The sequence below is a fragment of the Oryctolagus cuniculus genome, chromosome 17 (genome assembly GCF_964237555.1).
Source record: "Oryctolagus cuniculus chromosome 17, mOryCun1.1, whole genome shotgun sequence".
In the NCBI taxonomy this organism is placed as follows: domain Eukaryota; kingdom Metazoa; phylum Chordata; class Mammalia; order Lagomorpha; family Leporidae; genus Oryctolagus; species Oryctolagus cuniculus.
The window spans coordinates 42,706,547-42,719,275 of NC_091448.1; the positions used below are offsets into that span (position 1 = coordinate 42,706,547).

At 41.0% G+C, this 12,729-nt stretch overlaps 1 protein-coding gene across 9 annotated transcripts in view; it reads right to left on the reverse strand.

The window, feature by feature from the left end:
- Positions 1–12,729, reverse strand: part of NF1 (neurofibromin 1) — a 299,237-nt gene that overhangs the window by 15,390 nt on the left and 271,118 nt on the right. For 6 of the 9 annotated variants that reach the window (XM_070061094.1, XM_070061092.1, XM_051825441.2 and 3 more), the window contains 6 exons: positions 10,758–10,915; positions 7,055–7,177; positions 6,557–6,687; positions 6,267–6,367; positions 4,701–4,843; positions 4,277–4,323 (listed from right to left, as the gene is read on the reverse strand). In XM_070061094.1, coding sequence (XP_069917195.1) covers positions 4,277–4,323; positions 4,701–4,843; positions 6,267–6,367; positions 6,557–6,687; positions 7,055–7,177; positions 10,758–10,915 — 703 coding nt within the window. Of the gene's footprint in view, positions 1–2,870; positions 3,088–4,276; positions 4,324–4,700; positions 4,844–6,266; positions 6,368–6,556; positions 6,688–7,054; positions 7,178–10,757; positions 10,916–12,729 lie in introns of all 9 variants that reach the window. The other 3 variants (XM_002718936.5, XM_070061091.1, XM_002718937.5) reach the window with 1 other exon arrangement.

Consider the following 12,729-nt stretch of genomic DNA (forward strand, 5'->3'; position numbering starts at 1 on the left):
TTGATGTTGAAAGCTCGCAAAGGCTGTCTCTGTACAGATTAGCACATTTTGCTTTTTGAACTAAGGCGACAGAGCCTCTGTGTGCTGAAGCTCAGCAGGCTGGGTGCGGGCTAAGGCAGACTACTCTGGCAGCAGTCACATTGTGCTCCCTTTCAGGAAATGACGCAGAGCTTCTTCCAATGCTTCTGCTTGGGACTTGGCTGCTGGGAGTGAAAACATGGAAATGTTCGTATTTTGGTTTCCATACAGCTGAAAAGCAAAGTTGAAATGCCAGCCTGAGTTAGGAATCTGGCTAAGATTATTTTTTTGAGCCTTTTGATATCAGCAAACTTGGTAACATAAAGAAATGAGAGGGTAAGGAGGTAAGATTACATGCAGCTAAGGATATGAGGCAATATATCTAATGAAGCTCTTCCCATTAAGAGCTACTCCATAAGAACAAACGACAAAACCACAACAACGAGGCACAAAGAAATCAGTTTTGAAATCCTTTTTGATGGAGATGAGCCCACCAATTTAGAGACCCAAATCAGCTTTGTGGGAGAGTTAAGTTACTACTGAATAGATCAACCCTTTGTCCAAATGTGTAGTAAAATAATCTCATGAACCAAAGGACACATGTCTTAGAGACAAGAAGAGCTGACCACCATATTCTATGTAATAAATTTCATTACTTTTAAAGCTCTCATTTCTTTAGAGAATTGTCAGTTTCCAGCATAGAGTCAGGTAGCCATATTTGGAGAACTATTGGAGATGACACCACTGATTTAAAGCTGTACCCCAAACCACACATGCTTTTCTCTGGTTTTTATAAACAATTCTAAATGAGAGGTTACAACTGAGATTGTTCTACCAAAGCATATGATACAGCTAATGTCCAATCAACACTAGGCATAAGCAATTATCAACTAACAGGAAAACCTGTACTAGTATTTGATTCTCAACCTGATTATTTTTGTCTGCATTAGTGGGCAGAGATGGACAGAAATCCCTCCAATAAGTAGCCTGAGAGGGGAACCTCAGATAAAAACTAAATCATTTTGATAGGTTTAACACTATTTTATCAGTCCAAGAAGCTGAAGTTTGGTCAAAATGAACAAATAGCCAGAAGGCAGAGAGCTTTACAGAAGGACTGCTGTGTTTAAGGCAGGGCAGAGAGAATAAAGCAAAAATAAACAGACAAACAAATAAACGAAGAGGGAAGGGAAAGTAGGTAGGTAGACGGGTACGTATGTACATACATAAGGAAGCAATGAATGTGGAAGACAGAACACTGGCCTTGATTCTAGATATCTCTGTGATTAAAGCAACTGACTTAACTCTTCTAAAATTCCTCATTGTACACAACTCTGTGAGCCTAGAACTAAATTACCTATATGGCCCCTCAGCTCCCACATGCCAAGATTTTGGACAGGTGGGATTCAGAGGCTGCAATACCTGGAAGAAAGTAAGTTTTAAGTTTTGCGCTGGCAAAATGGCAGGTAGGTCTGGGGCCAGACTACAGTATTTGCATTTCTAACAAGCTCCCAAATGAAGCTAACAGCACTGGTCTGAGACCACTATGAAGAAACACTATCCCAGAGAAAAGTGAAGGAGGGCAAGTGAGCATGGTTACACGTGAGAAACAGCTGCCTAGACTCCTCTCATCTCCCGTGAGGAGGTGGGGAAGGATTATCAGTGATGTGACCAATGAATACTTGATGAAATAGATAAGTTATTTCCTCTGCTGAGCAAAGCTTGGCTGTGACCAAAGCTCCATAGTGCAGAACAGCTACAGTACACAATGGTCTCTAATACGGATTGCATATTACACCTGCAGAACTCTTCAGAACCTTTAAGACTACCATATACATTGACATGTTTATGCAAAACTGGGAGTATAAACTGGGGATTCTACTTAGGATCTTGAAAATCACAGAATAGTTATATAACTTGATTTTTTAAAAATAAAACCCATGCTAACATTTTTAAAAAGCTATGTACAGTGAAATTTCCTTATACAGTGAGGTATCTCATAGGTGAACTTTTCAGAGAACAGAACTTTAAACAGACATGCTTTTATTTTCATCATTTTAGAAGGAAATCTTTCTGAAAGACAATGTGGGCATAAAGGAAGCTTTCTGTTACTACCCAGTGTTCCCATAATACACACAACAGTGTCAGCTCTGTAATGAATAAACTTGGGTCAACCAGAATGACATGAAACCATTCACTCTGACACGGAATGTGCTCAGGATTCCATAGGCCTGTGACTTCCACAACAGTCCCCTCAGGGCTATCAGCTACTACTGCTCAGCATGCCCACCTCTGAGTTGCACTGGCATACTTTTCCCACTTGGACCTACAATGACTCTATAGTAAGGAATATAATTGTAGGCTTTAAGGTGTTATGTTCTTCAGATGACTTTTTGGCTGGTTAATTTAATCCCAGGTTGGTCTATGGACAGTTGAGTAGCTGTGGGCAGCAGGGAAATGGAGAACTACCAGGCTTTGTGTACCATTTTGATCAAGTGTGCTGTATCAGAGACACATCTGGGTAGTCAGTGTATCTAGTAAAGAAACTATATTTCCATTCACTTCCAGGGTAATGTAACTCAGGTTGCTCTTCTTGTCCAAACTATAAAAACTTATCAACCTTAGCATACTATGTGAATGCTCTAAACATTTCACTGTCTTATGTGCAACTTATTTGAAAATAGAAAGCCTAACAGAGCAACAGAATTCAAGATAGCTACTCGGTAAAGGAGAAATGTAAGGTGAACCTCATGAGACAAGGAACAACGTCTGCTGTAAACTGACCACAAGGGAATTCCTAATGTTGTTATCTTAGTATTAGCGCTCAAAGTCATACAAAGATCACATTTACTGACCTGGGGAATGCTGGGAAGTTGCAAGTGAGGTCATGGAATTAGAGAGGTTAAGGTTGGCAGTGATACTAAGCTGGCTCTGCAGTGCAGGAGGGTAAGGAGATGTGGGTGTCAGGAGGGACTCCTCACTGGCTTCTTCATCAATTCCAGGCAAGTACGTGTCAATCAAGGCATCAAGAAACTTAACAATAAGCTCAGCATAGTCTGGGATTTGTGTTTGCTGTAATGGAAAATAGGAAATTATTTTAGCTCCACTTTCTTATTCTTTTTTCTTTTTCTTTCTTTCTTTTTTGGTAAATCCCCTCAGAAGCCTAAAAAGATCAACTCATGTTTTCTTTTGGGCTTAATTTACTATTTTTCTTTGTATTACAGAGCATAAAATGGGGGTGGAGTGGCATTTGGAAACTGCCATTTTATAAGGACACACAGCTGGGGGTTTTATTCAGCTTCTACTTCCAGCTTTCAGAGGAACCTGTGCCTTCTGAAAGCCTCACACAGACAGAGTTCAACACTGAGATGCGACGATAGCCAGGAATGATGTCAAGCCAGTTTTCCCAAAGAACATGCATGAGCAGAGCATCATCATTCCAGCCGCCATGAGATCCTAACTTGACCCTGTGCAGGGCTCAGAGGGTACTGCTGCTCCAACCACAGAAAGCCCTGCATGGCATACTTATTTCCATGATCTCAGGCCCACTTTTTTGTGACAATCTGTGCATGTCAAGAGATATGTGCAATAATCAAATGAAATAAACCACCCAATTCTTAGAATTGGAACAAGGTTTAGATAATTAAGACTGATTTAGCACCCCTGTATCTAGAACACTGCACTAGCAAGTGTAGGGGTAAGAAAACAGACACCCTGCCATCAAGGAACTTTGATCAATGTGGAGAGAGACCGTATAAAATAGCACACACTCATTTAGCACTATATCAACTAAAGCCAATCAAAGAACAAAATGAACAGGAGCAAATAGGGTATATCCAGAGTAGATGAGTCTAGTCCAACCGGACGGAAGTGAAAATGCCTTCCTGAGACTGATTTGTACCCATAGGTAATGCTCCTTGCTGGCCACCAGATACTTCAGCATGTCTTTATTAAGATGATCAAATTCACAAGGACTGAGGGCAGAAAAGTTTAGGGTTTATCACGTCCTTTTGAAAAGTCACACATAAATTGAGTTTTTTCACAAATAAATTGATTTTTTTATGAGAACTGATATATTAAAGGTGCTACCTCTTGGAAAAAAATTGAAAATCTTGTATTGAAAAACTTTTTATAAAAATAACATGCTTGTTGTCTGCTATTTTTGTGGCTTTCATCATATTGTGTGTTCTTAAATCAGATACACTAATGTGGGTATGAACTTTTGTTTATCAAAAGCTAACAGGAAATCCGACTATCTTACCTTTGAAAAGGGTCCTGCAAACCGCCATAAGCCATTAAAGCCAAAACCTGCAAAAAATCAAATGGGCATCTTTTACTGGTTAACAGACTTTCAGTAAGTTGGATAGTCGCTATGTAAACACTGAAACGTTTTAGAATGAGTGTCAAAGCAGGCTAAAACCTACTTGAAATGCACTTAGTATGTGCATATTTTAATTTTAAATTAAATTTAAATTTTAAATTTAATTTTTATGTGCATATTTTAATTTTAAAAAGCTGTCAATCAGTTATTGTATTGAATATGTAGTTAAGAGAGTCAGAACATGGCCTGTGGAGAGAGACAGAGGAAGGAGCCTCTCGCTTGGAAAGAACTCTGCAGTCAGGGCATGTACAGCTGCGCACCCCGCCAGCTCATCAACCGCCCTTCTCCCACTACACTCATTTACTTTGCAGGTAAGACGTCTGGTACTGTGGAGGGGATTCTTCATGATACACCACACTCTGCACGATTCCATGGATTGGATTTAACAGATTTGGGTCTTGGCACAATGACAACAGGGTGTTGATCTTAGAGTCCAGCAAATTGTGCCTAAAAAAATGAATCAACAGAGGAACACTTCAGAGGGAAATTAACATAATATACACTCCCCAGACAATGTGGCAAGGGTGAGGCGAGATGAGTGCTTTTTGCTCCTGGGGCTTTCCTGTAGTGTGTGTGTGTGTGTGTGTGTATGTATGTGTGTGTATGTGTGTATGTATGTGTGTGTATATGTGTGTGTGTATGCTTTTCTGGTTTGTCTTTTGCTTTGTTTTTAGTTATCAAGGAAAATACGGTAAAAACAAATTACTAGGAGTGCCTAACTACAGATGGTGAGTATTTGTTCAGGATCAGTTTGGCTTCTGTCTGCTCCTTGGCATGCATTGGGAGCATCTCTTTCTGCTGTTGATATGTATCCAGACAGTTAAAACTGAATGTGGTAACAATCAGCGCTTACTCTCAGAAAGAATAAGGAAAGGAAAATTCACTGGGAAGGGATGGATTATACTTGTGTGATCCAAATGAAACTTAGGAAGAAATTAACTATTTCTAACCTGGCTATACTGCATGAATAAAAATAATTGAAATCCAAATAAAAAATTCTAAAGTTTTAAAATGAAATTAACCTCACATAAGGAAATAGTTACACAGAAGGCCTAGATCAGGAACAACATTTCCCACTTTTGTTGGACCTATTTAAATGTGAACACTTTAACATTACCTCAGCCCTAAATAAAAAATAAAATTCACCTCCTACAAAGGAGGGTAATCTTGTTTTTGTCCAACTGTGTATGAATTCAAATGCTCTACTAAAAAAACAAAAACAAAAACAAAAACAAACAAACAAAAAAAAAACAAAAAAACCCAGACAGGTATGCTGAATTAAACACGCAAACCCACTTGTTTGTTCCTGTAAGGAAAATGAACAATGCTCATCAAGATGAACCACTTAGGGGCCAGCGCTGTGGCGTAGTGGGTAAAGCCTCTGCCTGGGACACTGGCATCCCATATTGGCGCAGGTTTGAGACCCGGCTGCTCCACTTCCAATCTAGCTCTCTGCTATGGCCTGAGAAAGCAGCGGAAGATGGCCCACATCCTTGGGCCCCTGCACATGGGTGGGAGAACTGGAAGAAGCCTCTGGTTCCTGGCTTTGGGTCGGCTCAGCTCCATCCATTGTGGACAACTGGAGAGTGAACCAGTGGATGGAAGACCTCCCTGTAACTCTGCCTCTCAAATAAATACATCTTTAGAAAAAAAAAAAAAAAAAAAAACGAAAAGATAAACCACTTGAACAAATCAAGATAAAAGAAATATTTTCCTAATAGGCCTAAACTAGTCTTAGCTACCATTAAACCCACCATCTCTAAGCTAAAATTTCCAACTAATGGACATTACTGGGTAATAATTCCTAGCCCTTTATAGAACATCTGACTTACAGACAAAAAGGTCAATTAAAATAAAAGGACATACTTACACAACAGGAAAAACTTTGGGGAATACCACACTGGCCTCTGCTAAGTACGCATAAAGAATTCGTTGATCAAACTCATCCGTGGTATATTTTACCAGAGTAGCCTGCCACAACACAACCAAAGTAAGTAAATAACATGTTCACTCTGTGGATGAATTGTTATCTGTTTTGGTGAGAAGCAGAAAACATCTTTCTTTCATGTTTTTTAATATTTAAGGGCCTGCTAGTCATAGTTTGGAATAAAAATTTGAGCAGGGAAAAAAATCCAGAACTCAAAAAAGGAAGTTCCTTACTAGAACGGTAAGAAGGAGCGCTTGTATCTTCGGATCAGTCAGCACTTCTTCATCCAAGAGAGCATTCGATTCCGACATGGAAACCTTACATAAATGCGGGTGCTGCTGTGCGGAGGAAATCCTTGGAGTTTCTGCAGTAAGATGTGGAATGACACGATCAGCTGTATTACCGAACACCTGCATAATCAACTCACTGAACACATTTTAATGGTACTTGTAAAATTCAGTAGCTTCTTAATAGACACTTAATATCAACATAAGCATCTTAATATTCATTCATTCAAAAAATTTTGCTAGCTATTTATAATGCTGAATAAATATATACAACAGTTTTTACACGGGCTTCAGGATAACTGTCATTTCAAGGACTGCTGCAGAGTTTATATTTTGAAAAAGAAAAAAAATGCTTCTATCTTCCATCTTAAAGAGTCGGTTGGAAGTCAGCATAGTCCCCTCCTTGTTTCAATGATCTTTATCAGTATTAACTTTGTGTCTCACCCATTTCATAATCAGTTTCCGCTACTCTCCTCATTTTGGGGGGTGTTGTCATCCCTGATTCCATTTCTTGCCTTTTAGGAGCCTTTGTGTCTGATATCAAGTGATCAAAACTTTTCCTTGTTCCTATAAACAGAAGTTACAGAACATGGAAATGGAAATTTATTAACCACAGTGTGTAAGGAACATACTAAAAAGAACAAGTTTTGACATAAAGAGCATGAGTTTTCACCAAAGGACCCCAAGAAAGTTCAGACAGCTCCCTGGGGGCAGTTTCCTCCTTTCTTCTCCATCTTCTCCAGGGACCCCCCCAACTCCACCCCAACCCCCAGCTTTCCATTTCCGGATGGGATGTGTATCTCATTGGTCCACATTAAACTGATGACATTTACCACACTGTAGTTAAATCAGAGACTTCACCAACGAGAACAATGGCTGATACAGGGACATGCACTGCTCAATGGCAAAGACAAACCATGTCTCAAGAGCCATCTCAGTTTAAGAAATTCTGCTGGTGTCAAGAATTACTCAAAAAATGTAGGAGTATTTCCAAACTTGGGCAAAATCAAAGTCTAGTATGAGTCCTTCAAGCTTGATAAAAAAATGTGCTCACCTAAAAGTCCTGAATAGACACAATGTGAAATGCCTCAAGCAAGCAGTGCACCTCCTGCTTGGCTCTGAGCTTCTCTAATCACATATTATATTAATATTAAATACTTTTATCTAAAGTAAAAGTACTGAAATTGGATTATTTGGTACTTAACACATTTCTGTTCTTTATAGTCAAGGAATTTCTCTGAGAAAATTTTTTCTATAAAAATCTGGAATACTTTAAAAATATATTTATTATTTATCTGAAAGGTAAAGGTATAGCAACAGAGGAGAGAAAGAGAGAGAGAGAAAGATCTTCCATGTGTTGGGTCATTGCCCAAATATCCATGACAGCTGGGATTCAGCTAGGCCAAAGCCAGGAGGAACTCTGTCTGGTCTCCCACACAGGTAGCAGGAATCCAAATACTTGGGCCATCATCTGCTGCCTTCCAAGGCACAGTAGCAGGAAGCTGGATGGGAAATGAAGCAGCTGGAACTCAAACCAGCATTCCGATTTGGGATGCTGGCATTGCAGGCATCAGCTTAGCTCACTGTGCCACAGTGCTGGCTCCTGAAATGCCTTAACAGTATTCTTTTTGAAAAGGAAGAACTGAAGCCAATATCATAAAATCTGACAACTGAATCTTGAAAAATATACTAACCTCAAGTATAGTACTCACAACAGTCATAAATATCAAGGTCAAATAACTTAACCTGAAAGGATAAAGTCTTCTTCATTTCATGCACATGCAAACTGAAGGAGCCACAGGCAGCTGATTAGCTTCAAGCTGCATGGCTAGGGATCCAGTTAATGACCAGACTGGAAACTCAGATTTTCTGCAAAACCAAGTCATGCTTTCCACACTGCATGAGAACAGAAATAGCACTCTCCATCCTTCTCACTCTTTATTTTACTTCCTGCATTCTTCCTGGGAGATCCCTTTCACTCCCACAATTTCAACTCTCTAAGAACCAATCAATTTTAATGTGCCACGCATTTGCTTCTCTCTTTCTGAATTCCATATGCATCTCTTCATTTCTCTTGCACATATACTCCTAGATATCCTGAAGGAATTTCAACAACACTACCAAGCAACTTAAACTGATCATGTGATAGACACGTCAGCCGTTCTCTGGGAATGGAATCACCATGCAGCCAGTTTTGAAGCTGCGCACTTACGGCAGCCATCCCTGCATGACCGTACATCAGGCACGAGGTCTTGTCCTTTCTGTATCAGAATCCTAACCCAAACCTGACTGTTCTCAATCCTCCCAGCCCTCCTGTGGACCCAGGCCCCCTTTTTTGCTTGGATTGCTGGATCAGTCTCTTAAATGGTCCCTTCTCCAAAAATCTCTTCTTATTTCTCCACATTGTTGCCAGAAACCCTTAAGAAAAAATAAACTAGGTTCAGTTCTTCCCCTTAAAGATCTCCACTGGATACACGACGAGGCTACAAGTTGTAACATGACATGCAGTCTATTACAATCGAATTCCTATTCCTCTTTAGCCTCATTCCCTGCCCCACTCCCAAGGATGCTATGATCTATTGCCAATTGCTTTCCTAACTTTTAGAAGTGCATGTGGTTCCTCCTCTCTTGAATACAGCCCTACCTTATCCTGTGTTTACTTGGCAAGCACGTACTAAATCTTCAACCCAGCTCACACGTTATCTCCTCTCTGCAACCTCTAATTTTCCTACCAGCACAGATCACATTAATGGCATGTAGGGGATGCTGTTGATTGGCTGAGAATAAGCCTCAGCCCCAAACCATAAAGGCTTTTTCACCTACCACATGGGGTGAATGAATTCAATACTGCATTTCTCTTAGGCTACTTATTCACTAACAATTTACTTAACATAAAAATCCAGACTGCCACAATACAAAGTAACCAGGAAACTCCAAGATCATTATTTACAGCAAAGTAATAACAGAAAGGAACCCAAACAAAAGGTAATAGGCCTCAGTGACAAGTAACAGTGACTAACATTTGTAGTTTCTGTTTCCACTGTGTTGCTTGTTCACTAACATTCGTATGCACACATTACCCACACTATTTCAAGACACTTAAATCTGCCTGCACTGACCACTGAACGCCACAGAGCCACTTCCAGTGGTGGTCACTGAACTACGGATCTCAGTGCCTTCCAGCAACAAGGAGAAGGCTGGGCAGTGGGACACAGAGCGCCTCTGCGTTTCTCTGTGCTGCAAGATGGGATCCGAGGGCTCTTTCATTCATTTCCTTTCAGTTACTGAGATGGGAAAGCGTCTCGCAGCATTTTAGGCATCCTTCTCATAGACAAACGTTGATGTTGCAGAGCAATCTGAAGTTTCAAGAGTCCTATCTTCTTCAAGAAATTGAAAAGTATGCTGTGCTACCTTTCTGCCTTTTCAAAGAAAACACAGCAAATTACATTACTACAGCTTCATACCATATTGATGCATTTTGCTCTCAAATGATAATTTTTGGAAGTACTATATCATTAATGACTCTGAAGTAAGAGGCTTCCTATCTTGCAAGTATCTAGTATCCTACTCCCATTTCCTATTGCCCAACTAAGGCAGGAAAAAAAAAAGCTATAATATTTAGACTAAGAATCAGGAAAAGTCTGTTTCAAGGCCCAATTCTCATCTCAACTGGAACAGCTTAACTGATCTGTCAAACTCTTTGTAACTTGCATCAAAAACTTTGCTACACAAAACCAAAAAACCTTGAGGCTGGCATTGTGGTGCAGGAAGTTGTTGCTGCCTACAACATCGGCATCCCACGTAAACACTGGCTCAAGTCTGCTGCTTGATTTCTCATCCGGCTTCCTACTAATGTACCTGGGAAAGCAGTAGAAGATGGTCCAAATACAAAGTGGGAGACCTGGATGGAGCTCCAGGTTCCTGGCTTTAGCTTGGCCCAACCCCGGCCATTGTGGCCAACTGGAGAATGAACCAGCGGATGTTAAGGTTTCTCTGTCTCTTCTTCTCTCTCTCTAAATAAATCTTTAAACAACAAGGAAAAAAGAAAACCAATAACACTGAATAATTTCCAATAATTTTTCTAGAGTGAAAGTATCTCATCATTTTTAAAAATAGTAAGAAGAACTTCTATATAATTTAAACTAACCAAGCAATTTCTTAGTGTTAGCCTGAGAAGGCTGCCCCATATCCAAGCTCATGGATTTCCTGGCTCGGGGACTGGTCTGTCCCACAGTTGGATAGGTGGCTGTCAGATGCCCTTCAGAACCTTTGGGAGAGGACCATGGCTGATTCTCCTTTAGTGTCCTGAGAGATTTAAACAAAGAAGAAGAACTGATTAACATGTTACAAATACAACCATTGATGCCCCTTCAAGTGGCTGTCTTATTTCTCAGTGACAACGATCAGTTAATTTAAAAACTGTACTTTAAAGGGTTTTACAGTACAAACTCAGTGCATCCCCAGCAAGTATCAACTTTCTTGCCATTGTGCGTCATACACAGTAGGCACTCGTCAAATGCTGAACAGAAAGAATTGTACTACACTGTGGTTTTTTTTTTTTTTTTTTTTTTTGACAGGCAGAGTGGACAGTGAGAGAGAGTGAAAGGTCTTCCTTTGCCGTTGGTTCACCCTCCAATGGCTGCTGCGGCCAGTGCGCTGTGGCCAGAGCATCGTGCTGATCCGAAGCCAGGAGCCAGGTGCTTCTCCTGGTCTCCCATGCGGATGCAGGGCCCAAGCACTTGGGCCATCCTCCACTGCACTCCCGGGCCATAGCAGAGAGCTGGCCTGGAAGAGGGGCAACCGGGACAGAATCCGGCACCCCAACCGGGACTAGAACCTGGTGTGCCGGTGCCGCAAGGCAGAGGATTAGCCTATTGAGCCACGGCGCCGGCCTACACTGGTTTTTAAAAATTATTTTTAAGTTGAAAAATAAAAATTGTGTATATTCATGCTGTACAATATATTTTGAAATAGGCATACATTATGGAAAAGCTAAATCAAGCTAAATGACATGTACATTATCTCACAAACAATATTTATTTGTGGTGAGAACAATGAAAATGTATTCTCTGAACAATTTAAAGTATAGAATACATTTGTTATTAACTATAGTCACTATACTGTAGTATAACATATCTTGTGAATTCACTAGACAGCTTTTTTTAAAAAAATTTTTTGAAAGGCAGAGTTACAGAGAAAGAGAGATCTATCCATTGGTTCACTCCTCAAATGGCCACAATGGCTGGGATGGGGTCAGGCCGGAGCCAGGAGCCAGGACCTTCTTCCAGGTCTCCCATACGGAGGCAGGGGCCTAAGTACTTGGGCCATCCTCCACCGCTTTCCCAGATGCATTAGCAAGGATCTCAATCAGAAGTGGAGCAGAAAGGACACAAACTGGTGCCCAATACAGGATGCTGGTGCTGCCGGAGGCAGCTTTACCAACAATGCCACAGTGCTGGCTCCAACTGCACTGCTTTTTTAATCAGAGAAAATCAAGTCAAAGTAGGCCACAGTATTCTTGGTTTAAAATCCAGAAAATCTGGGGCAGGCATTTAACCCAGTGTCTATGACTGATGCCTGTGTCCCACCATGGAGTACTGGGATCAGATACTTTGTTCTGGCTCCTGACTCTGGCTTCTTGCTAATGCAGACCCTGGGAGGCAGTGATGATGGCTAAAGTAATTGGGTTCCTGCCACCCATGTGGGAGACCTGGATTGAGTTCCTGGCTCTCATCTTTGGCGGCAGTTCAGTCTTGGTCATAGTGGACATTTGATGAGTAAATGAACAGATGGGAGCTCTCTCATTCTGTTTGTCTCTCTCTACTTTTTAGTGGAGGGCTTTTTATTAAAAGGCAAGATGTTAATAATAAATATACGCAGAAGACTCCTTTGTATGTTCAACACAGTGCTTAAAGATATACTGGTTTAGGGGCCGGCACTGTGGTGCAGCGGGTTAACACCCTGGCCTGAAGTGCTGGCATCCCATATGGGAGCTGGTTCAAGACCTGGCTGCTGTACTTCTGATCCAGCTCTCTGCTATGGCATGGGATAGCAGAAGATGGCCCAAGTCCCTGGGCCCCTGCACCCATGTGGGAGACTCGAGGAGGCTCCTGGCTCCT